General features: G+C 52.4%; 2 protein-coding genes and 1 non-coding gene across 5 annotated transcripts in view; all 3 read left to right on the top strand.

The window, feature by feature from the left end:
- Nucleotides 1-2897: 2897 nt before the first annotated feature.
- On the top strand, nucleotides 2898-3004 carry LOC112817598 (U6 spliceosomal RNA). Its single transcript, XR_003206431.1, has one exon. It is a non-coding gene; the product is annotated as a U6 spliceosomal RNA (small nuclear RNA).
- A 1307-nt stretch (nucleotides 3005-4311) lies between these two features.
- On the top strand, nucleotides 4312-12041 carry ZP3 (zona pellucida glycoprotein 3). Its single transcript, XM_025864635.2, has 8 exons — nucleotides 4312-4626; nucleotides 6310-6428; nucleotides 8048-8151; nucleotides 8238-8415; nucleotides 8515-8632; nucleotides 11081-11172; nucleotides 11331-11473; nucleotides 11817-12041. The coding sequence occupies exons 1-8, from the start codon at nucleotides 4321-4323 to the stop codon at nucleotides 12035-12037; spliced, it is 1281 nt and encodes a 426-aa protein (XP_025720420.1). The 5' UTR covers nucleotides 4312-4320; the 3' UTR covers nucleotides 12038-12041.
- Nucleotides 12042-20582: 8541 nt separating this feature from the next.
- Nucleotides 20583-25468, top strand: part of DTX2 (deltex E3 ubiquitin ligase 2) — a 35213-nt gene continuing 30327 nt past the window's right edge. Inside the window, exons 1-2 of one of the 3 annotated variants that reach the window (XM_073884266.1) lie at nucleotides 20583-20801; nucleotides 20936-21033. The gene's annotated coding sequence lies outside the window, so the exon portion shown is untranslated. Of the gene's footprint in view, nucleotides 20802-20890; nucleotides 21034-23500; nucleotides 23657-25468 lie in introns of those variants that run through there. The other 2 variants (XM_025864585.2, XM_073884265.1) reach the window with 2 other exon arrangements.

The following is a 25468-nucleotide window of genomic DNA, read 5'->3' as shown; positions in this document are numbered from 1 at the left end:
CACGCCTGGCTCCCCGCTGAGCGGGGAGTCTGCTTCTCCCTCTGACCCTACTCCCTCTTGTGCTCTCTTTCTCTCAAATAAAATGAAACTTAAAAATTATAATTGCATAACATTATGTGAGTTCAAGGTAGACAACATGTTGATCTGATATTCATATATTGCAAATGATTATCACCACAGCTAACACCCCCATCATGCCGTCAATGAATTTTTTTTTTAGATTTTATTTATTTATTTGACAGAGAGAGTGCCCATGGATTCTTACTTTATTCGATGTGGAGTCCTTGTTGTCCTCATTCATTTGATGCACAGTTGTCCCCAACTTGGCCAGTGGGGCCACCTCCCCCCCATTCAATTTGGCTTGTGTCCTTTTGACACACCCTCATCATTTTGTGATCATTTTTTGCCATAACAAGACATTCCAGATTCACCTTGTACTTTCCTGGCCCTTGCCCTGGAATCAGCCAGTCCTCCAAGGAACCCTGGGTCCTTGGAATAGTATCAGAGACCGATATCTGGGCTCTAAGGAATTTTAAGGAAAACACTCTGGGCTGGTGGCTCTGCCTTTGGTGATTCTGGCCACCAGGTGGCAGTACTTCTCGGAAAAATGCAAAAGACCCAGAATCTGGGCGCCGTGGGGAGAGTGGGGGCTGGACTGGCCAGGCTCCTTGATGGGGTTGTCTTTGGGCCTCTTTCAGGAGGGGACACACAAACTTACCAGCACTTCATGTGCATACTCTCCTCCATCCTCCTCTCCGCCTCCCCCAATACATGCCACACACCCCCTCACCAATTTCTTCATGTCTTATTTTTTTATTTGTTTATAAACTCTAAGCCCAACGTGGGGCTTCAACCTACATGCTCCACCAACTGCGCCAGCCAGGCGGTCCATGTCCTTTTTTCCTGAAGCCTTCTAGGAGGGGTTAGTCCCAGGGCACAGAGGGAGAGAGGACGGATCCCAAGGCTTCAAGGAGGCCCTCATTTCCAGGGCCCAGCCCACCCCACCCTTTTGCCAGCACAGTCCACAAACACAGCTGTGGGCTACAAGCACGGAGAGGCCCCTTCCTAAGAAGAATGTCTCCAACTAGCTGTTCTTTCCCCCTGGAAGGGGTAGGTTAAAAAGAAAACCAGAGGGGCGCCTGGGTGACTCAGATGGTTAAGCGCCTGCCTTCGGCCCTGGGATCGAGGCCCGCGTCGGGCTCCCTGCTCCTTGGGAGTCTGCTTCTCCCTCTGCCTCTCTCTCTTTCTCTGTCTTTCATGAATAAATAAATAAAATCTAAAAAAAAAGAAAAAGAAAACCACAGGCCCAAAAAGGCATCACTCGTGTTAAGGCCCCAAGTCAATAAACCAAGATTTAATACCTAACCTAACTGTAGTTTCAACCCCTCAGAAATGTTTCTTAAAAAAGAAACCTCTTTTTAAAAATATGTATATTTATTTCTTTTTAAGATTTATTTATTTATTTTAGAGACAGGGAGAGAGACCGCAAGTTGGGGGGGGAGTGGGGGAGGGAGGGGCAGAGGGAAAGAGAGAGAATCTCAGGCAGACTCCCTGCTAAGTGTGGAGCCTGATGTGGGGATCAACCTCTCTACGTTGAGATCATGACCCAAGCTGAAACCAAGAGTCAGATGTTCAACTGACAGAGCCATCCAGGTGCCCCAAAAGATTTATTTATTTAGGAGTGCCTGGATGGCTCAGTCATTAAGCGTCTGCCTTTGGCTCAGGTCATGATCCCAGGGTCCTGGGATCGAGCCCCACATCGGGCTCCCTGCTCTGCAGGAGGCCTGCTTCTCCCTCTCCCACTCCCCCTGCTTGTGTTCCTGCTCTCGCTGTCTCTCTCTGTGTCAAATAAATAAAATCTTAAAGAAAAAAAGATTTATTTATATATTTTATAGAGAGAGGGAGAAAGAGTGCATGGGAGGGAGGGGCAGAGGGAGAGGGAGAGAAGTAGACTCCCCGCTAAGCGTAGAGCTGGACTCGGACTCAATCCCAGGACCCTGAGATCATGACCTGAGTTGCAATCAAGAGTCAGACACCTAACTGACTGAGCCAGCCAGGCACCCCAGAAATGTAACCTTTAACCAGCCAACATAGGAATTTCCTGCTCTAGGGTCAGCACTAGGAAGTTTACTGAAAGATCCCTTCCATTCCCCTTAGGAGGTCGAACTTGCCTAAAACAATGAATTCTTTCTAATGATTTCCTTTGTTCTACTCCCTATTTTTAATTTTTTTAAGATTTTAATTATTTATTTGAGAGAAAGAGAGAGAGCTCGAGCATGAGCAGGGGGAGAGGCAGAGGGACAAGCCAACTCCCCACTGACCACAGAGCCTGACTCAGAACCTGATCCCAAGACCCTGAGATTATGACCCAAGCCAAAGTCAGACGCTTAGCCCGCCGAGCCACCCAGGTGCCCCTCCCTCTCTATTTTTAAAAAACCTTTCATTTCCTGTGGCCCTTTGGGGTTCCCCTTTACCTTTATCAGGCAGGTGTGCTGCCTGATTCATGAACCAAATAATGAAGCCAATTAGCTCTTTAAAATTTCCTGGGTTGGGACGCCTGGCTGGTTCAGTCAGTGGAGCATGTGATTCTTGATCTTGGGGTTGTGAGTTTGAGCCCCACGTTGGGTATGGAGATTACTTAAATATAAAATCTTTGGGGCACCCAGGTGGCTCAGTCGGCTAAGCATCCGACTTGGTTTCGGCTCAGGTCATGATCTCGTGGGTGGTGGGATCCAGCCCTTCATCAATCTCCACACTCAGAGGGGAGTCCGCTTGAGATTCTCTCTCCCTCTGCCCCTCTCCTCCCCTCCACGTGCGTGCATGAGCACGAGTGCTCTCTTTCTCATAAATAAATAAATCTTCAAGAGATAAACTAAAAAATAAAATAAAATCTTTAAGTGCTCGCTTCAGGAGCACATATACTTAAAATTGGAATAATACAGAGAAGATTAGCATGGCCCTGCACAAGGATGACACGAAAATTTGTGAAGCATTCCATGTTTTAAAAAATAAAGAAATAAAATCTTTTTAAAAAAATAATAAAATTTACTGGGTTGAATTTTTGTTATCTAACACAGGGAACCCAGAGGGAAGGGTTTCCCGCAGGGGTGGGTCACCCAGGTGAGCTTGGATCTGCTTCTCTGAGCTGGCTGCCTCCGCCCCCCACACTGCCCCCCCCCCCACCCCTGTTGGTTAAGTCAAAGGAAGTTGTGGGGGTGGTTATTTTCCCACAAGTAAACTAGAGTACATATTAAAAAAAAATACACCCTTCCCCCACAAAAAAACCTACCAAGGGACTGTTCAAGCAACTTAAATCTATGGTTTGATTACTTCAGAAGCAAGCATTTGCAAGTGAGTCCACACTTCTGTCCCTAGGAATTAGGTGCCATTAATTTTTTATTTTTATTTTTAAGTACTCTTCACACCCAACGTAGGCTCGAACTCAAGACCCCAAGATCAAGAGTTGCACACTCCACCAACTGAGCCAGCCAGGCGCCCTGGTGCTGTTAATTTTTGTAGTTCTCTCCTGCTTTCTGGCATAGTCAATGTAAATGTCGACCCTGCCAGTCCTTCTTCACCTCTCCCACCAGGACTGGTACAGTAGCCACCTGACCCTCCTCTCTGGTCCTACCCCTTCCCAGCCAGAGACCCCCAGCCCCCTAAACTGCCACTTTCACCCCCCAGGGAACTGAGGCTCCAGCACCTCTGAGCTCCCAGGCTTTCTCCCAAGCCCGCCCAATCCCCTCTCTTTCCCTCTGTTCACACGGCCACCTCTACCTAAACTGACCTCCCCTCCTACCTCTGGGAAAATTGGGCAATGACCCCTAAAATTCCCTGGTCTCCTAATGAGGCCTCCTCCTGTTTTCTCACTTGGAATGAGCTCCCTGCCTCCCCTGATCCATCCTCCCCACCCTCCAATCAAAGTCTTTCTCCCCATCTCCCCCACTGACCTGGGCCCGCTTTTAACTCCCTCGCTGGGCCGGCAAAGGGCTGACACATGGGAGTGGAAGCAGGGAAGGGGCAAGACAGTATGACTGAATGGGCTGCCCGCCCACGCTTGTCAGACTGACCTCCAACACAAATCACTTGGGAAGAGAGCAAAACACCAGATTCTGACTGGGTAGGTCTGGGGTGGGGCCGAGAGTCTGCAGTTCTAACAAGCTCCCAGGTGATGCGAAGCTGCTAGATCGGGGACTGGCGCACTGATTGGTTGGGGAAGGGAGGCGGGTGGGAGCCCAGGTGCAGGTGGCATCATCCAGGGTATAAGACCGCTGGGTGGTGGCTGCACAGGGGTTACCAGTGTGAGTGACTAGAGGAGCCATGGGGCTGAGCCATGGGCTCTTCATCTGCTTTCTGCTCTTGGGAGGCGTGGAGCTGTGCTATCTCCAGACCACTCCTTGGCGTGAGACCTACTACTCATTGCCATCTAGGCCCCCCGTGGTGGTGGAGTGTCTGGAGGCCCAGCTGGTGGTCACTGTCAGCAAAAACCTTTTTGGTACTGGGAAGCTCGTCAGACCTGCAGACCTCACTCTGGGCCCAGAGAACTGTGAACCCCTGGTCTCTATGGACGCGGATGATGTGGTCAGGTTTGAGGTCGGGCTGCACGAGTGTGGCAATGGGGTGCAGGTGAGACTTGGCCCCCTTGGTGGCCATGGGGAGTGTGGATGCAGGGCCAGGGAGAGGTGGGGCTGGGCCAGAGCCCTTTTGTTTGCTGGGGACAGGGAGCAGCTGAGGCCTGAACCTTGGGATTGGCAACTTGTGGTGGTTGAAAGTGCTTGCCTCTAGTGGCCGGAATCAGGTAGACGGGGTGGAGTCCAGAGATGGCCATGCACTCTGGGCCAGAGAAGGCATCCCCCACTCTGATTCCTGAGGGTTTGTGAACCCCTGGAGAGCAACAAGGAGAGATGTGGCTTTGAGGGAGGGGTCAAAGGGCGTCACGATCACCTCTGTTAACTTCAAGGCACAAACGGGATCCCTGGGGGTAGTCCCAAGTAGGGGGGCGGGGACACTTAATGTGGGAGGCAGGTACTGAAGAGCTAAGTAATTCAAGCTACAAGGAGGGGCTTCCAGTAAGGCAGGGCTGGACTGGGCACAGGACCCCTAGCTGGTCCACGGTTCTTTGGGCTACTTCCTGTCACCCCACAGCCCGTCTTCTCCCTTGTCCTGGGCTCTTGCCCACCAGGCCCTGGACTCACGGCTCAGCTTGGCTAGGGTGGGGGCAAGCTCAGCACCTGGAGCCTTCCTGGGGCTCTAATCTTCCATGCTGCCCCCCACCCCCGGGGCTTACCCTGAGGCCTCCTGGCTCCTGTTTCCCCAGGAAGAGGACAGGGAGCCCAGAGAACCCCAAGAGTTGTTTGAAGAATCATTCTAGTTGAGTAACTCCCAAACTTTGGGCATTAGAACCACCCGGGGAGCATTTAAAAATCCTGATTCCCTTTTCCTGTGCTAAATCAGACCAGCTGTGGGAGCCAGCTAGCAGCACCCTTAAGGCCCCCAGGTGACTCCAATACGCACAACCTGGCCATGCCCTTTTCCAGGGTGGGGTGTCTCAACCCTGCCCGATAAGAATCGCTTGGGGCCAGGCCCTGTGCTGTCTCACCAGCTGCAATTGGTTTAATGCCCTGAAATTCTGAACTTCTGAACAGGGTGACCCAAAAATGATGCTGCTGGTCCATCTGGGGCCCTAGCTAGTAGAAAGCTAGGACTCTTTCCTAAAGATGGAGCGGTTCAGGCATGGCCAGGCAGCAGCTCGGTCTCCTCCTGGGTGGCCCCTTAGAAGATGCAAGTATCCGGTAGCACCTGCCTGAGCTCTTCCTGCCTCTGGCAACCACTGACCCAGTATCCCCTTCTGTGATATGGGTATGAGAGGAAGTCAGAGAAGGAAGGGCAAGTTGAGTCATAACTGCTGTGGCCATGAGTTAAAGTTCCTGGAACCTTCTGGGTTCTTCAAGGTGGCTCTCTAGGTCCCAGGCTTTCCCTGCCCCCCCCTTCCACCCCCAGAAGGAAACGGTGTTGGGATGGTGGCAGCCTGAGAAGGGGAGCACATACCCAACACCCCTGGTGGTTGGGCACCACTTGGGGCCTGACACAGAGCTGATCCAGACCCCCTGTGGTGGCGTCACAATTTCGGGGGGGCGGTGGGAAACGGAGGTTCGAGGGTGGTACCTGTTTAGGCTTTCCCATGGGTCACCAGGAGAGTGGGCTTTGAGTCCAGGGTCTGGGTTCTCCCCACCTCAGGTGGGCTGCCCTCCCTGCACCCTTTCGTGGGCAGGTGATGCTGTTGGGATTAACCCCTCCCGTTCCATTCAGGTGACGGACAGTGCTCTGGTGTACAGCACCTTCCTGCTCCACAGCCCCCGTCCTGAGGGAAACCTGTCCATCCTGAGGACTAACCGCGCCGAGGTTCCCATCGAGTGCCGCTACCCCAGGTCAGTGTGGGACAGGGCCTGTTGCTGCGCCTGGTGTAGAGGCCCCTCCCAGCATGGTCTGGCAGCTTGGGGGCTCTAAATTGTGCGTACTTAGGTTGAGGTCACCGCCCTCCACTCCAGCGGGGAGTGGGGAGGCTGCTGAGTCTGCCCTGAGCCTCTGAAATGCATCCGGGCCGCAGCTGTCTCTTGGTGGAAGCTGCAGGGCTGCCCAGCCCAGGCCTGCCTTGAAGTTTGGAAAAACTGTGCACGGGGAGGTTCTAGGCTTGGGCTATCACAGCCTATTCTTGGCCTCTGGCTTCCCCCGCAACATGCACGCAGGTGGGGGAGACCCCTCAAGCCTTAGCACCAAGCACGTGCCTGTGACCTCGGGCACTGGGGCATGAGGAGGGGGTGACTATGGCTCATAATGACAAGGCCACAATGCCGGGTCCTGTGTGTCTCAGCTGAGTGAAGAGTGCACAGGCTGGGAGGAGGTAAGAGAGGTGGTGCTGATACCCTGAGGGCATGGTCCTGGGGGAGGGGGCGGTTCATGGTAGAGGCTCCCAGAACAAGATCCTGGGAGGGTGCCTACGGGACAGGTGGGACTGAGAGGGTCTAGGCAGAGCCACACACTCACCAGGGGAGTGCAACATGCCACCAATAGGGGCGCAGCCCATGGGTCTGGAGCCCAGGGCCTGGTCAAGAAAGGGAAGGGAGACAGGGGGGTTCTAAAGGCCCAACCAGATCCAGAGAAGGGGTGCAGGCTCACACCTTAGCAGGCACTCCTCCCTAGAACCAAGCTGAATGGGTAAGGTTGGGTTTCTCAACCCAGAAGGGCCTCAGGCAGATGGAATCGGTGAGACCAGCTGAGATGGTGTAGAATGAGTTCTGACCCACAGCAGCAGGGGTGGAGAGAGCTTGGAGCCTGACCTGGTTGGGTGGGGGAAGAGGGAAGAGCTAAGGGCAGGAAGGTCAGCCACCCCTGTACTTGCTCCAGGGGCCGAAGCCCTCCTGGGACCATGGCTGCCTTGCTTTAGAAGGTCTCTGCCTGGGACCAACCTGAGAACGTGGGCTTGCCTGGCCCGATGGCGGCAGGTGGTCCAGGGGGCCTGCCCCAGGCTGGGATGCTCTATCCTAGCTCCAGTTCTCTGATGTGTCACCGACACAGCCTCTCCCGTGAGACAGGGTGAGGTCAGCAGGGCAGACCTCTGGAGACCTCCCACTGCTTCCAAGGACCTTCCCGTCCTGGTAGAGGCCCAGACAGTCCCCGAGGCCCTCAAGAACCAGAGGGGGTGCAGAGAGGACTGGCTGCCTCAGGCCTAAAATCTGAGCCTCTGGGGTTAACCCTGATAAGCCCATCTGGGTCTAGAGACCAAACTGCGAACTCGGGTGTATCCCATTTTCGTGCCTCAGCAATGTCCTCACAGCTGGAGGGAGGGGCCCACTCACAGGTGTGGGGGTCGGGAGGGTCAAGGGGGAGGCTCAGACTTCGGGTGTCTGTTCAGTGGCCTTAGACTCACTGCCTGGCTGGGCCCCAGCTGAGGTCTCTGCTGTGAGATAGGAATGAGAGACCCAACCCTTCCATTGAAGCCAGATGGGATGAGCTCAGGACAGGTATAGACAGCTGCTCTGCTCCGTAGGCACAGCAACGTGAGCAGCCAGGCCGTCCTGCCCACCTGGGTGCCCTTTAGGACCACGATGCTCTCAGAGGAGAAGCTGGTTTTCTCTCTCCACCTGATGGAGGGTAAGCAAGGAGGGCTCAGGGCAGGGGAGGGGGGATGCTGGCAGGGAGAGCTCGGGTGGTCTCACCCCTCTCTGTGTGCCTTTCAGAGGACTGGGGCTCCGAGAAGCGGTCCCCCACCTTCCAGCTGGGAGACGTCGCCCACCTCCAGGCTGAAGTTCACACTGGTAGCCACGTGCCACTGCGGCTGTTCGTGGACCACTGCTTGGCCACGCTGACACCCGACCGGAACGCCTCCCCTCATCACACCATTGTGGACTTCCACGGGTGAGGGCTGGGCCACTTCTCTAGGGAGCCCTTGTAACTACCTAACCTCCACCACCTTTCTCAGCCCCTGACTCCATTGTCCACTCCTTCTCTTCAAAGCTGTCTTGTGGACGGTCTTTCTGATACCTCTTCTGCCTTCAAAAGGCCCAGACCCAGGCCAGAGACTCTGCAGTTCACAGTAGACATGTTCCACTTTGCTAATGACTCCAGAAACACGGTAATTGACCTTTAAAAAATAACTGGGGGGCACCTGGCTGGCTAAGTCAGTGGAGCATGTGACACTTGGTCTCAGTGTTCTAAGTTCAAGCCCCATGTTGGGTATGGAGCCTAATTCGGGGGTGGGGGAACTTGGAATAAGATTGAACTATGGGGTCAGGCTGACGGGGCTTACTGTCTGCTGTGGGTCACCAGGTATCTCCTTAAGTAACTTGATAGCTCTGTCCCTATTCCAAAACTCTGAATTCAGCTGATAAAGCCATGGGTTCTAGTGAGATCTTTAAGGAAGAAGCATGGGAGCCACAAACCCTTAGAGGTAGGTAGGAAGCCCATGAAAGGTGGAGAGAATCCAGGGTCTTAGAAATAGAACCAGGGGTAGAGTTGATGGCTCAGATGAGAGGACCACCCACTGTGGCATCTGGTGACCAGGTCACTAACCTAGTCTTTGCCACAGTGGGCAGGGCTGGAAGCCAGATGAAGGTTGAGTAAAGGGGTTGACAAAAACGGGTGTCAGCCTTCCTGGAAGCTTTCTGGAAGGGCAAGAATAGCAGGTACGAACTTCTTTTCCTACAGGGTAGGGTCTTAAACTTGATCCTAGGCTAGACCAGGGACTTTTTGAAACTTGAGTGCATCAGCAGCATCTGGAGGGTTTATTGACCTAGGTTGGGCCCCACCCCCAGGATTTGGTTTTAGTAGGTCTAGAAGAGAGCCCAGCCTCTGCATGGCTAATCAGAAAGTGCTGGTAGAATTTTACAAATAAAAATCAAATAGATCTTAAGTTTGTTGAACTAGGAGCAGGGGATGCAAAGTTTGGGATAGCTGCTCAGGAAGGGATCGTAGCAGGGATTTTTTTAATTATGGCTCTATACTAATCACCTGGAAAGGTCCTATAATCCCATATCTTTTCACTTAATTGGGGTGGGGACAGCATCCCTTTGCTAATATTATGGAAATTCTCCTGTGATAAAAGAATTTCACAGCAAATACCTATACACCTATCATCTAGATTTCTACCATTAGACTAGTGAACAAATGACCGTAAAAGGTCTTTATTTGGAAATCATCAAAAGCTACTTAAGCTCCTATGGGGCTCTAATAAGCAGCTGGGTTTACAAACCACTAAACCAAAGGCTCCTATGGCTGAGGGGCATTAAGGGGCACAGTGAATGTGTAGATGACACTGAAGCTACCTCCCCATGCCCAGCAGTTCTGTTCCGAGAACAGGAAGCTTGGTACAGACTGGTCAATAAAAGGAGGGGTGTGAATCAAGTCTATAGGTGAGATGCCCTGAAACTCCAGATGGGTTGGATGGGGCTGCAGATAAAGAACAGACTGTGAGAAAGGATCCTGATGACCCAGATCAGTGACCTTGTGGGTCCTAGGGTAGAGGATCCTAGTTGGGGTAGGGAGTGCCACTGACCCCAGAGGTGACCTAGTGGGGAGGAGAAAGGGATAAGGTTTCATACGGGTGGTGGTTATCAGGACAGGGGCAACCTGAGCTGGTATCTGCATCTCTAGGGATTTTGGGGGGGGTTGGGCTTGCCCACCAGAGACCAGAGGATGATGCTGATCCATGGAAGGTAGCCTGAGTTCTGGGAAGATTCTCTCTTAACAGTAAATGGGATGGTTTGGCTGACTCTGTCCAAGGCACAGAAGTAAACCTTTTATTCAAGAGGAACAGAGAACCATTGTAGAGTCTTAGGCCCCAGTTAACATCAAAAAATGTACTGGGAAGAAGCTTGAGGATAAAAGCAGTGCTAGGCTGAAATAGGGATTCTAAGGGATCCCAGATTTCTCCTCTGCTGGGGCAGATAGAAGGCTGGTGGCCTGGGGCGCCTGGCTGGCTAAGTCAGCGGAGCATGTGACTCTTGATCTCGGGGTTGTGAATTCAAGCCTCACGTTGGGTGTAGAGATTACTTTAAAATCTTTAAAAAAAACAAAAACCGGTGGCTAGAAGTGTATCCTCCCTTGTTCAAATTGGCTTCCCTGCTGGTGCACTCAGCCACTAGGTGGTGGCCAAGGTTTGTGGCTCTGCAGAAGCCTTCAGAGAAGGTGGTAGAACTTCTATGCCCTTGTAGGGTTGGCAGGGGGTGCCAAAGCACTACCTGGAGTATGAAGGGGGGACCTCTGCCTGGGGATGCATCTGCCAAGAGGACCGGGGCTGATGTGAACCCTGGCTCTATCAAAATTTCCCCTATCCCAGGTGGCACGGTGGTAAGGGATTGGAGAGTTTGGGAAAGATTGGGGAGTGGGGTGTGGTATAAAGCTGGTGGGTTACAATCTAGAATCTGATCTGCCACTTCCTCAAATCTTGGGCAACTTCACCTCTGACCCTCTACTATCTCTAAAATGAACTCCTCCAAGGGTTCAGGTTAAAGAACTGGCTTACTCAAGTCCCTGGTACAGTTTAGGATTCCACCTCGTACGTAACAGCTGCTCTTACTTCTAGATCTATATCACTTGTCATCTGAAGGTCACTCCAGCTGACCAAGTCCCGGACCAGCTAAACAAAGCCTGTTCCTTCATCAAGTCCACCAAGAGGTGAGGGAACAGGTTAGACATGGCTGGGGCAGAAAGCCTGACCGGCCTCCCTGGGGTCCGTTCCCCTAGGATGTACATCAGCAGCAGACTGGTTCCTGAGGGCAACAGGGCCATCCGATCTTCTTGTCTTCTTCCCCCCCCCACCCCGCCCTGCTCAGGTGGTACCCTGTAGAAGGCACGGCTGACATCTGTCACTGTTGTAACAAAGGCAGCTGTGGCCTTCCAGGCAGTTCCAGGAGGCTGTCCCGCCTAGAGAGAGGGCAGCACAAGTCTGCTTCCCGAACCCGAAGTCGAAGGCACGGTAGGTGTTAGGACCCCTCCAGGGCTCTTGTCCTTCCCTCCGTCTAGGGTACCTGCTGTCCCTGCAGGGTGACATTCCTCCTTGGTCCCCCACTCAAGGCTGCTCACTGCTGGGGGAATGCAGTTTTGGGCTTTCTTACATAGAAGACTTGGGGGCTAAGAGGGGACTCTAAACCCCCACCCCAGCATCAGCCAGGGGTTCAGAGTAGGGCATGATCAGGAGTGTGGGGAGATAACGCAGCTTCTGGAACAACCTAGTTCAATCTGCTGAAACAGAGCATAAACCCTGTATCTGACCCCTGGTGCAGGACTAAGGTGACCCTTAGGTGTCCTGTGTCTTTCAGTGACCGAAGAAGCAGAGATCACCGTGGGGCCTCTGATCTTCCTGGGAAAGGCTGGTGATCGTGGTGTAGAGGGGTCCACCTCTCCTCACACCTCTGTGATGCTGGGCTTAGGCCTGGCCACGGTGGTATCCCTGACTCTGGCTACCATGGGCCTGGTCCTTGCCCGGAGGCACCGTTCTGCTTCTCGCTCAGTGATATGCCCTATGTCTGTTCCCCAATAAAAGAAGAAAGTGAGCTCTGGGGTGTGGTACATGATGTCATATAGGGGTGAGGGGGATGGGGGGCAGATGGGAGAACAGTGCTGTGGGCTCAAGGAGCCCCCTCCAGCACGGACTGCTGCATCTCTAGTGTGGGGTGGTCTGTCCACAGCAGAGAGGCCAGGCTGGGTTGTGAAGGCAAGCCTGCATTTTCCTTGGCTCTGGGCAACACGGCCTTCCTGGGAGAGGGGTTCATCTTCCCAGGCCACCATCCTCCCATGTCTCCAAGGAGGCCAAGATGTCGGCTATCGGGGGCAAAAAAGCAGGGTGGGCCCTGCCAGCCCTGCTTCTGGGCTAGCAGAGGGTCTGGTGCGTCTCTGGACCCCGTGCATCTGAAATGCGGGTGTGGGCAGGGAGGAAAGGATGGAGTCGGCTTCTCTAGGGGGCAGCAGGCTCAAGGCCCAGAGGTGGCCAGGTCCAGGGCAGGGGTCTGGACAGTGGTCACCTTGGGCCTGAGGCTGCTGTAGGGGAGCACGTCTGGGGTGTAGGGTGAGTGGGAGTGTGCTGTGGCCAAGTCACCGACTCAGAGGTAGGCTCCTCAGAAGGGCTGAGCCCTGTTTGAAGCTTCCTGTCACTGGGGGGAGCTGCCTTCCTCTCCTAAGCCCCGGGGTGCCCAAGCAGCTTGCGGCCCCCTCTCCAGGGCAGGGGGTCTCCCGCTCCCTGACAGCTGTGACACCCCCATCCCCCCAGGGGGCTGTGGCCCTTAGCTGGCTGCAACCTCACCCCAGACCCCAACTCCTGCTCCTGATTGGGTGAAGGTCCCCTTCACTGGGAATCCCAGCCTTGCCAGTTACTTTCTGTGAGCCTGAGGCTCCTCGTGGGCAGAATGAGACTGGTACCTGTTGGGCGGGCTGGTTGGACATAAATGGGATTGGAACCAGAAGGAGCTTAATTATTGCATCTGGAATGGCTCCCTCCCTATAGCCTGGGGCCTGGCTGAGGGCAGAGGCTTGGATATGTTGACAGAGGCCTAGAGACAGATGTCTACATTCAGGGGGTGCCTGGGTGGCTCAGCTCAATGTCTGCCTTCGGCTCAGGTCATGATCTCAGCGTTCTGGGACCAAGCCCCACATTGGGCTCCCTGCTTAGTGAGGAGCCTTCTTCCTCCACCTCTGCTACTCCCCCTGCTTGCGCTGTCTTGCTGTCAAATAAAATCCTTAAAGTACATTCAGAGCAAGGTTTTGTGATTCTGGGTCTGCCTCCGTTCTTGCCCCTCTAAGGGTGGTCTGTGAACACTATTAGCATCACCTGGGGACTTGTGGAAAGGCAGAATTTGGGGCCCCATCCCAGCTCTAACCTGCATTTTAAAATCTCCAGGTGGTTCAGGTGTGTTAAAGTACACGGGGCCAAGAGATTTGCAGCAAGAAGGAATCACATCCCACCCTCTCTCTGTCCCCCACCAAGCAGGTCCGGGTGTGCTGTGGGAGGGAGTAAAAGGCTGGAGGTAGGAGGGGTGGGCTTCCTGGAGCCGGTGATCCTGGAGCAAATCCTTGAAGAACCAGCAGGTCCTGGCTGGACAAAAGGAGAGAGGTGGGTGTGGAGGGAGGAGACGAAGAGAGGAGGACACTTTCTCCTGGAAGAATGGAGGGCCTGGGTGCCTATAAGAGGGGGGGTCAGGGAGGGAGGGAGGCCTCCTGACAATGAGTCACTAACAATGTGAAAAGGAGCCACGGAATGGACGGTCCATGTCAAGAAGACCCAGAGGAACAGCAGAACGGCCTGGAGGCAGAGTCAGCCTGGCTCCCTGCCTCTGCTGGCCTGGCAGGTCACCCCATCTGTGAGGTACGCTGTCCAGAGACTGAGTGGAGTGTCTGATGGCTGCCTGGCTTCTGCAGCAGGCCTCGGGGGGCCAGAGGGCCTGTGTCTCATCCCACCCAGCTCTACTCCTCACCGAGCCTGTTTCCTCCTCAGCATCATCACCTTTCAGATGGAGTACCCCACTCTTCAGGGTTCTTGGGAGGAGTAATGCGGTACTTGGGGTCCAATGAAGGGGCTCAGGACAAGTCTCCCCGAAGTGTGCGGCTTGGCCTTCAGCTCAAGGTAGGCCATGTGCCAACGGAGACCAAACAGCTCAAGAGAAATTTTTGCACCTCCCTTGACTAGAAGTATTGAATTTGGGGGGAGAGTGTCTTTCCCAGAATGGGAGTTTTTCCCACAAATTTTATCTGAGTGACTCATGGTGGGGGGGGGCAAACATCTGATTTTTTTTTTTTTTTTTTTTTTAAGATTTTTGTCAGCACAAGCAGGGGAAGTGGTGGGGAGAGGGAGAAGCAGGCCCCCAGCTTAGCAAGGAGCCCGGTGCTGGACTCAATCCCAGGACCCTGGGATCATGACCTGAGCAGAAGGCAGATGCTTAACTTACTGAGCCACCCAGGCGCCCCCAAACATCTGTGATTCTTGCCTTTTGAATTGCCTGCCTTACATGGCCTATCCCCTTTCTTAGCTCAGGTTGGCCTATATACTTCACGTCAGCTTTGTCTTTGGAAACCGCACATACATGAATGGTTCATGACTACAAAATTCGATCTGATTTTTCTGTTAATCCGTCTCATGTCAACTTGTAATTTACCCACATGAGTCTGCACCTCGGGAAGTCAAACTGCACCAGCTGGAGCAAATACGGAGATCACGGGGAATGGCTTCCAATACACAGTGACTGATAGAGGGTTGGACAGGTTCCTTTTGTTTAGGGGTAGGCGGACTAGATGAGGAAGCCTTGTCTTCCCATGCAGAGGTGAGCATAAGGTGGTACATGTGCCCGAAGGAAACATGCCTAGCCCTACCTTGTAAGTTACATAAATGAGGCTGGGTGGAGATTTTTAGTGCTCTAATGAGGTAAAGGTGATTGTGGATCATTCCAGAGGTCACTCCGTGGTCCATCTGCCCAGGTGCAAGTCAGGTTTCCGCTCAGGGGTCTAGCTGGTAACAAAATTCTTAGACCAGCCGGAGAGACCTTCTGGAGGAGAGAGAATTTTCACAGCGCGTTTGGGGACAGAAGCGCTCCATAAGCTACGGCTACTTCCAGGACACGCCGCAGGGACTGTCCCTGCAACAACCACCCATCCTGTTATCTGCCCTCCTATTTCGGGGGCTTGCAACATCCTGGGAACTCCTCTCATTCAACTTCTGCTGTCCTCAGTGGGAACAGGAAGTGGCTGTATCTGGTGTGGGGAGGAAGTGTGACTAGAATGTGACCCTGGATGTCAGCCCCAGCCGGTTCCAGATGGGCCTCTGCGCTGCGCGAAGCCGGCCTCTGGGCAGGGCCAGAGAGGCCGCCTCCAGCAGTGAGGGCAGAGGGCCCTGCCTTCCAGACTCCACTGGAAGTTTGGGGGAAGTGAGGGCGATAGCCAGCAGCTGAGGGTTGTCTGGATTTCCATTGCTTACAACCACCTGTTTCCATGGTGTTTGGGGCAGCTTCCTATTACATGCTCTGAAACTCTCGGTGGATCAGCACTTCATGGGTTTTAAAACTTTGCCTTTGTGCTTCCTGGTGGCCAGGGGAAAAAAGGAGAGGAGGTGGTTAAAAAGGACAATGCGGGGCGGGGTGGGGAGTAAAATCATGATCGCCCAAATACAAAATGAAAATGTGTCAAAGGTCTTGTTGTAACTCCTTCCTTGAGGGAAACCACAGGATGTTAGAACTGGTTCAAAGGAGAATCCGCAGACTTACATAAAGGTAATCAGGAATGCAGAAATGAATTTGCTGATAGATGCAAACTTGGCTTCCTCCAAAGGGCAGAAATCAATTTTCTCTCCACAGACAGACGGGAATCCTTTGCAATCATTTGCATTACTACCGGCTTTCTACGATATACAGAGTTGCAAAGTACGTTAGGCGTGTCTCGGTGGCTCAATCGGATGAGTCTGCCTTTGGCTCATGTGGTGATATCGGGGTCCTGGGATCAAGCCTTGAGTTTGGCTCCCTTCGGAGCAGAGAGTCTGCTTCTCCCTCTCCCCCCACCCTTCTCCTCCCGCCCCCTCCCCGTGCTTTCTCTCTCTCAAATCTTTTTTTTTTTTTACAGATTTTATTTGAGGGAGTGAGAGAACACAAGTGGGGAGCCCGACATGGGGCTCAATCCTGGGACTCCAGGATCATGACCTGAGCCAAAGGCAGACGCCCAACCGACTGAGCCACCCAGGTGCCCCTCTCTCAAATCTTTAAAGGAAAAAAAAAACTGAGTCAAAGACTAGGCAAGGCAGACTTTTATAGAACCAGATAATCTGGAAGGTTGCTAGAGGACATCCAGTTATCTTTTTGCCCATGTCTGAGACACTTTTGCCTGATAGGTGTTAGATTTACCAGGTATTTTTAGCAAGAGATTCTAAGCTCCTAGGGACTAATGAAACTAAGGTTCGGGGGAAGGCTGGATACTACCAGGAAGATAACTCTGTCTCTCGGGGGGGCCTCTTGCCCTTAGCCTTTAGGCTCGGAAACCTGGCTTGTCCACACACCACACTGAGCCCTCTCTTGAGCAACTCCGGATCCCAAACCAGGATGCCAGAGTATTAATTTACAATGAGAACAACTGGGGTGGAGGGCGTAGGTCGAGTGAGCTTGCCTAGTGTTAAAACAAACTTCTCGGATGAATTAGCTGTGAGTACCCATCAGTTATTTCAGACTTGTAGCAAGGGAACCAGCAAAAAGGACAAGCCAGTTCAAAACGTGTTCCGAGGGGCCGGGACTTACATGAGATAACGCTCTTAGGGGCTTCATTCCTGGGGCTGCAAAGCCATCATGCCTTTCTTGGCTGTGTAGGTCACACCTGGGTCCTGAGTGGGCACCGTTGCTCAGAGATGCCAGGTGCTGTCTATTAATCAGAAATAATGAGCAAGGCAGCTGTGGTTTCTAATCAGACAATCCCTCCAGAGCGTCAGATGGAGGCCAATTAGCGGAGGCACCAAGCAACAAAATTCTGCCTTTCCAAGCAAAACATCAGAAAGTGCTCAAGCCCCTTAGCGGAGATGCTGGGCCCCCGTGTCTAGCCTTTCCCCAAATTTACACTGATCTTTTCTTGCTCCCGGGTGAGCTGCGGCTGATTCCAGGATCAGAACCTTCAGAAGCAGTAAACCCTGGCACCTGGAGTGGAGTCTAAGGACTTCTCGGAAAAAAATTAAGTTTCTTTGGCCACCACCATTCCCCGTTCCGTGGCCAACAGCCACATTCTTTCTTGGGCCACGTCATTCATTCTCAGTTGCTAGGGAGCCTTCAGAGGCCTGGGGGCGGCACAAACTCCAGCCTTTTGAGACATTAAACAAAACAAAACAAACCAACAAAGCTCCCCTTCTGGGCAGAAGATTTTGTTAGGACAGAGGGCCAATGCCAGGAATGTGACAGTTCCTTTCACTCCTAAGAGCACTTCGTGCTGGGCATACCTAACCTGCCCTACTGTGTGTGTGTGTGGGGGGGCATTCTCACATTTTTCAAACCAACAACACAAAGAGGTGCAAGTTCTCTATGCTCTGCAAGTTCCTTTTTCCCCCCCCCAAAGATTGTGAGAAAGACACAGCGAGAGAGGGAACACAAGCAGGGGGAGGGGGAGAGGGAGAAGCAGGCTTCCCTCCGAGCAGGGAGCCCGATGCGGGGCTCGATCCCAGGACCCTGGGATCATGACCTGAGCCGAAGGCAGACGCCTAACGACTGAGCCACCCAGGCGTCCCCATACATTGGTTTAAAGTTCAGTTTGCAAGTGGCCGATCCTCTTTCCCACCCTTCAGCTCCCTCAGGGGCATCCTGCTGCAGCCTCAGAGCACACCACACTCATTCTCTCCTGCCTAAAAATTTAAAGTCCATGCACCCCCCCCTTCTCCCTCTTGCTGCTGCCCTATTTCTCTTCTTTTCACGACAAAACTCTTTATTTTTCCCAAATAAAAATAGTCTTTCTTTTCAGGTTATAAAAAAGGAAACTATTCATTGGGACACACTCAAATGATGCAAGAAGAGTACAAAGAAAGTGAAAATCACCTGCTATCCTGCTCGTCAGATGTTACTGTGTTGGCCAGTGTTCCTCCAGGCACATACAGCCACGGGCAACCTTATGTAAGGAGCCTCATTCCACACATGTGGGTTTACCCTCTTCCACCCCATGCCTGGATGTGTGGAACACAAAGGTTGTTCTTGGAAGAGCGGTCTGCACTCCCAGACTGCACAACCTTCACAACCACAGGCATCTATGTGCATCTATGTGCTTGAGCCCCTGCTTCTCTATGGAAACCACTTCGGTCACCAGGGGACTCCCTGTAGCGAAGTTGGAAGTTTGGGGCATTTCCTGAAGACTGCAAGATGAGAGAGCCCGGAACTGGGAGGCAGGGGCCCTGGGTTCTGGGATAGGCACCCCTCCCAGCAGACCTCTAGGAAGTGTCTGTCACCACTGAGCGCCACCTTCATCGGACACTCCTCTTGATTCTCTGCCACCATGCTCGCCCCGGGGTCCCCCAGTCCGGCCTCCTTTCCAGACACTTCTATCTCCTGTGTTCTTCAAAAGTCAGTGTTCCTTAGCCCTGGACTCCCCTTTTCTTATGTTCTGTGGTCTTTCCAGGTCATCTCAATCTCATTGCCTGTGACTCCCAAATCCCTATCTCTACCCAGATGTCTGGATTTGCTCGCCTCCCTACCTCACACTCAACTTGTTGACTGAAATCCCCTCCTCCCCCCTTTCTAGTGTCTTCTGCCTCATGGGAAGGCGCTCCATGCACCCAGACTTCCAGGCTGTGTCCTACTTCCTGCCTCTGTGAAACTTCTCCACCCTGGCCTTCCCCCTGGCTCCCACACTGGCCCCCCAACCTGGGCAGCCCCGTCAGGCCTCCCTCAGAGCTCCAGCTCCTTCTGCTTTCCGAGTTTAGGTGTCCTACCCTTTGCAGAGCCTAGGTTCCAGAACCTTCCTAGCCCAGCCTGCCACCATTGTTCTGTTTGAGCCTGTAGGTGTGTGTGTGAGTGCAGTGGAGTTTTAGGGACAAAATCACTCAAGCATTTCACTGAGGAAAAAGGAAGCACTTAAGAGAACACCTTTTGAGGGTTGAAAGGCTTTTCTAATGCTTCAGACCGCTTTATCTGCACCACCCTCCCCGCTCCCACCACTCCCCAGCAAGGCCAGTCAGATGGGGCTGCTCAAGGCTGGAGTTAGACACCACCTTGATTTAAAGACCAGCTCTGCCAGGTCCCCGCTGCGTGACCTTAGACGCATCGCTTGAACTGTCTCAGTGTCCCCATCTTTAAAATGAGGATAATGAGGGGGCACCTGGCTGGCTCTTTCAGTACAGCATACGACTCCTGATCTCAAGGTTGTGAGTTCAAGCCCCACGTTGGGCGTGGAGCCTACTTAAAAAAAATTGGGGATGATGTTATCACCTACCTCATTGAGGGGATCTACTGTGAGGTGATGCATGTCAAGTGCTTGGCACATACTAGGTTGTTGTAGGTGGTTTTGGCTAAGCATACTGAGATTCTGAGAGAAGAAAGGAAATGTCTCCATCCTAATCTGTAGCCCCTGCAGTTACCTAGTGTAAATCACAGCTTAGAAAGTCACCCTTCAGTTCTAGAAAGAGGGCTGGCATCATTGGGAGAACCTAACTTTGGTGCCTCTCCAGACTCAAGGCCTATATCCTCTAAGTCAGGTTCTAGGTCATGAAGAGTCCTGGCCTAGGGTCCCAGAGGAGGGCCCACCACAGGCACTCCTTCCCCTGCTTCATCAACTTTGGGTTGATTAGTCTCCCTCTCTGGACCTCAGCTTCCTTTTCCATAAAATAAAGTTTTGAACTGAATGATGGGGGGAAGTGGGAGGTGTCTCTTTCTTAAATCCCTGATGAAGTATGAGTGACATTAGATTATGTAAAGATACTCAACTAGAGTCCCAGATTCAGAGAACTCCGAACCCTGTGAAACTGTGTGCAAGATTGCATGTGTGACCTGCATGTACACGTGTGTGAACATTTCCATCTGAGCGTATTTTGGGAATAGCTTTCTTTAGCCCTGTAAAGGAGGTCTGTGATCCCAAAAGGATAGTCACCAACCTGGTTCAGGCCTTCTATCTGGACTACAAGCAACAGCCTCCAAACTGGTCTCCCACTCCTTTCTCTGTCCTTTAAACCTATCCTCCACCTGCCACACAGGGTATCCTTCTAAAGTGCAATGCTGACTGTCATTCCCTTGCTTGAATCTTTCTACTGGCTCCCATTGCCTAAATTCCTTGCATGGGCATTTAAAGACAATCATAATCTTACCCAGCCTGCTCTCCACCCTAATCTATTTTCTCTGTCCTCAGCCCCTCCGTGTACCCTCCTGCCCTGGCCACAGGGAACGTTTCACTGCTTCCTGAATGCATCAGGCACTTTCACATCTCTCTTCCTTTGCAAAAGCTTCCCTGTACTCCATCTGGCAAACCCCTGTGTGTGCTTTAAAATCCAACTCAGGCGTCCGACCCCTTTGTGATGTCTCCCTGACACCACCCCCAAATTAACCACACCCTCTGTGCTCCAAGTCCTGTGCTTAAACTCACATTTATCCCACTGTACTGTAATTACGTGTTTGAGTGTCTGTCTCCCCAAGTAGATATGAAGCTCTCCCAGGAGAGAAACCAAGTTTCTGACTCACGTTTTAATCCCCAGTACCCAGCACAGGGCCTGGCACCACATATGTATGGGTAAACACGATCTAAAACGAGTCAGTAAGTAAATGAAGAAGTCAGTCAGTGAGTGAGCGGACTAAGAAGGAAGAATAGGTACACCTGAACAGGTGCGTGTCGGATTGGGTCCCGCCCCGCCCCCAACCCACGGAACTACATTTCCCAGAAGGGCCCGCGTCCCGGGCATGCGCACCGGAGTGCTAGGAAGCTGCGACGCGGAGTTTCACTCTGGCTATCTCCTCAGAGTCGGAGCTTCAGTCGGAGCGGTGCCCAGGCCGAACCGGAGCTGTAGCCCGAGCGCGGCGGTGCCCTCAGCCTATCCCCTCGCCTTCCTCAGCTTCGGTGAGAGGGGCGGGCAGGCCACCTGTCTGTCGCCAGGGCTGGGGTCCCGGGGACGCGGGGGAGACCGAGCCAAGCTGGGACCGGAAGGGGGCGGGCGAGGGAGTGAGGGAGGGCTGGGCCGGGCCGGGGAAGAGCCCCGGGGTGAGGTCCAGGGGGATTGGGAGGACTGGCCGTCGGGCTGGGGCAGCCGCAGGCGGGAGTTGGGGAAATGGGACGCGCTGGCAGCTTGGGACAGGACTGGGTGCGAGCGTGAACGCCGGTGGAAGCCGAAGGGCTAGCAGGGGGAGGGGCGCAGACCCTGGGAGTTTGGGGCTGTCGCGAGGAGGGTACCCCTTCCCGCAGGACCCGGACGAGGCGGTGGGGGTATTGCCACCGGGCTCCGTGGTTGGTTCGGGGTGTGGATTCGGCTGGGCTCTGCCTTCAGGTGGACGACTAGCTGGAGCCCGGGGCTGTACTTGGAGTTTGTCCCCTGACTCTGCTTCCCTCGCCTCAAGTAGGGGTCGCCCTCCAGGAAACTCCTGTTTCCTGGGGGCCCTGGGTTACTTTTGAGGGGTGCATAATGTATGTTGAAGAGGATTTAAAAGACGCTCTTTTCTGAAGCTGTCCTTTCGTACCCCCCTCCCCCTCAAGCCAGCCTGGTTCCACTTCTCTACGTGCCAGTAACAATGGAAATAGTGTGTGCACAGGCGCTTGTACGTTAAGAATTAACTCAGAATATTTCTGCCTGCCATCCTAACTCTTCTAGAGTTCTATAAGGTGGACTTTCTGGTAGCCAAAATCAGGCTTTACCATCCGGGTAACTATAACTAGGTCTCTTGTTCATTCGCTGTGTGACCTTGGCCAAACTTTTACCCTCTCTGGTGTGCTAATTTCCATGGTTATTTACACTGCAGACTGGCTTATGAAGTCCGGTTAGGCCTTTCCATGAAAGAGCTGAGGTGTGTGTTTGTTTTTTTTCCCCCCACCATCCCCTTGATTATTGAGCGGGTAGAGGGAGACTGTTGTACCTTCTGCCCTGCCCAGGCTGTTGGAAAATAAATCTGGTGATTTCCAGTCCCCAGCCGCAGCGGACAGACCCAACATCTGCGCATTCGTTTTCACTGACTGCCGTTTTTCCATTTAAAACCTGATCATCTTTTTCCTTGTTGGCGAAGGTGCCCTGGAATTTGCGTTGCTGAGTCAGCAAGGCTTTCCGATTTGCTCCGTTTTTGTTGTTTGCATTTTATATCAAGATGGGAACTCAAACAAGTCATTCCTCCTAAGGATCTAGTGTCTCCGTCAAGAAGGGACAGTTTGTGCCAGCTCTCCAGAGAGAAAAGGTAAGAGCTGCAGGGACTTCTCATCGCTGCCTTCTGGACCTGGTTTTCAGTAGCGGAGGTGGAGACTGGGGAGGGTGGAATTTAAGGTCTCCGGAATGAAAGTCAGCCTTGGAAGTCGATTGTTGATTGCCAACTGTCTCAAATAAAGTCAAGTGCTTTCTTGCCAAGGGCTTCTCCTGTTTAACCAGTCTTAGAGGATGCTTTTCACATGGTTTCCACTTAAGGCATGCTTTACGCGGTGAAGGACACAACTCATGATTTGAGCATCTGAACTGGGAATTTTTATTTCTTTTGTTGCACGAACAAAACTGGGTGCCTTCTTTGTGTCCAGCCCCGTGCTCAGTGGTGGGGCACCCTGATGAGCAACAAGAGCTCTGTCACCTGGGAGCTTATCATTTGGTGGAACAGACAGACAAACCATAGATAGTGGCAACGCATTGTCGGTGTGCTGTGTGTTGAGGCGGGAGGAATCGCAGGGCAGAGTCCCAGCCCCTTGCCCCCCAACCCCGTTTGTGCAGGAAGGGGACGGAGGGAGGGTCAGCAAGCTTCTGGAAGAAGATAACTAAGGTGAGTTGTGAAGGGGTAGGACTTGAAAAGGAGGGGAGAAGCCGGGCAGAGGAGTCGGCATCTGCAGAGTCCAGAAGTTACCTGCTGCATCTGGGCCACTGTAAGTAGCTCTGTGTGACCGGGGCAGCAAGGGATGGGTGTGGGGTAGAGGAGGCTGGTGAGGTAGGCAGAGGGCTGAGTTTGGAGGGTTTTGTGGGCCATGCCAAGGCTCTAGGGAGCAGGATTTTAGCAGAAGAATTCCAGGAGGGCATTTTAAACGAGCACACTGGCTGGAAGTATGGGATGGATTAGACAGGATTATGCTCTTTGTGACTGTTCCCTTACACCACGCCAGTTTCTGATGGGGGGGGAGCGGTTAGACATGAGATTGTTGCCCCCAGTTTGCTCAGGGCCTCCTTAAAGAGATAGAATGGACATAGAGAACTGTAAAGGGCAGACAAGGGCTGTGGAAGTTGCTAAGAGGGTGTTTTCTTTCGGTTGGGCACCTTGAGGCATCATGGAGGTGCTGTTTATTCTTTTTATTTTTTTTTAAAGATTTTATTTATTTATTTGACAGAGAGAGACACAGCGAGAGAGGGAACACAAGCAGGGGGAGTGGGAGAGGGAGAAGCAGGCTTCCTGCAGAGCAGAGAGCCCGATGCAGGGCATGACCTGAGCCGAAGGCAGACGCTTAACGACTGAGCCACCCAGGCGCCCCGGAGGTGCTGTTTAAACTGGGTCTTGAAAGTATGGGTAAGGTGAGGATGTGTGGCGAGGTGGGTGGGATTCTGCATGGAGGTGGGAAAACTGGATGTATATGGGGGGAGCAGTTGTCACTTAAACTCTTGCGTATGGGCTGGGGAAGGGGAAGAGGAAAAGAAGGGTGTTTTTTTTTTTTTTTTACATATAAATAAGATTTTATTTATTTATTTGACAGACAGAGAGAGAGCACAAGTAGGCAGAGAGGCAGGCAGAGGGAGAGAGAGAAGCAGGCTCCCCACCCAGCAGGGAGCCCAATGTGGGGCTCGATCCCAGGGTCCCGGGATCATGACCCGAGCCGAAGGCAGCCACTTAACTGACTGAGCCACCCAGGCGCCCCGAGGAAAAGAAGGTATTGAAGGCAAGTGCACTGGCAAATTCTGTTGATAGGGAGGGACCAGATTGTGATGGGTTTTCAATGTCAACCCAAGGAACTTGAAATGTATTCGGGAAGTATACTTTGGAAGGCTCAATCTTGCATGTGCCTTTTGGGTGGACCAGGAGAAACAGAGTTGGAGAAGCCAGTTGGAAGAGAATACTTACCAGAGTGAGAGGGGCACAAAGGTCCCAAGCGGATGCTGGCGGCCGGTCTGAGGAGGTGAGGAGGGAGGAGAAAGTGAGCCATGGCAGCTGTGTCGCTGTGGGGGGAAGGTGGTGAGGAGCTAGAAACCCAGGTTTTTCTCCTAAGTGCCTGGGGCCAGGGAATCCACGGGGGAAGCAGAATTAGGAAGGAAGGTGAGTCTGGATACAAACATATGGAAGGTGCCGAGGAGACCAAAAGGAATGGGGCCATGGGCCCCACAGAAACCATGTGCCAGGGCTAGTGCTTGGTGCTTGGCGCTTGGGGTAAGATGTGTTTGTTTTAATGTTTACCTCGGGTAAACACAGAGCTAGGTTAATACACACTCATCACCGTTCGTGTGTGGCTTGCTTTTATTTATTGCCTAAGTGTTTTTTAATGAATGTCGTAAGCTCCTGCATTCCGGTCACCCAAAACAAAAGCTTGAAAGGAAAGTATACGTGTAATCATTTGATCTTTCTCCCCATCCTGAGATAACCGTTATCCCCTCACTTTCATGTATTTTTATTGTACCTCTGTGTTTCTAAGGAAACTAAAAAAATATTGCTAAGATTTATCCGTATTACTGCATGTCATCTGGTTCATTTGTTTTCACTGCTGAATAATCCGTGGAGTGAACACACCACAGTTCTTGCATCTAATCTTCCACTGATGGGCACTTAGTTGTTTCCAGATTTCTGCCGTTGCAAATGTGCTGCTCTGGACATTTCCATACACATCTGTAGTACATGTGCAAGAGGTTTTCTTGAGTATGAACTTAGGGGTGATATTTTGCTGGGTTATAGGGTAAATAAAGGTGCCACTTTCATAGATATAGCCAGACTGTTTTCTGAAGTGGTTGTACCAGTGTATGGGACTTAGCTGCTCCACATTCTTGCCATCACTCACTATAGGCAGACCTTATTTTTGCCGATTGAATGGGTGTAAAATGGGATCATTGGGATCGTGATTTCTGTGTTCCTGAGCCCTGACATTGAATATCTCTTCATAAGCTCGTTGGCATGTTTCCTGTGAAATACTTGTTCATGATTTTTGCCAACGTTTTATTATTTACTGATTGTAAGAGTTCTTTATAGATTCTTGATTTTTTTTTTTTTTTAAATTATTTATTTATTAGAGAGAGAGAGACATCGAGAGAGGGAACACAAGCAGGGACAGAGAGAGAGGGAGAAGTAGGCTTCCCGCTGAGCAGGGAGCCTGATGTGGGGCTCGATCCCAGGACCCTGGGATC

The sequence above is a fragment of the Callorhinus ursinus genome, unplaced genomic scaffold (assembly GCF_003265705.2).
Source record: "Callorhinus ursinus isolate GAN/ISIS: 27379988/994484 unplaced genomic scaffold, GSC_fseal_2.0 scaffold55, whole genome shotgun sequence".
NCBI lineage: Eukaryota > Metazoa > Chordata > Mammalia > Carnivora > Otariidae > Callorhinus > Callorhinus ursinus.
The sequence above is the reverse complement of the archived record's forward strand: the minus strand, read 5'-3'. Positions and strand labels throughout refer to the sequence as shown.

Coding starts and splice junctions, on each gene's coding strand:
- ZP3 (XM_025864635.2), top strand. CDS start 4,321: ATGGGGCTGAGCCATGGGCTCTTCATCTGCTTTCTGCTCTTGGGAGGC. Junction 4,627..6,309: donor AGTGTGGCAATGGGGTGCAG/GTGAGACTTGGC, acceptor CGTTCCATTCAG/GTGACGGACAGTGCTCTGGT. Junction 11,474..11,816: donor AACCCGAAGTCGAAGGCACG/GTAGGTGTTAGG, acceptor TGTGTCTTTCAG/TGACCGAAGAAGCAGAGATC.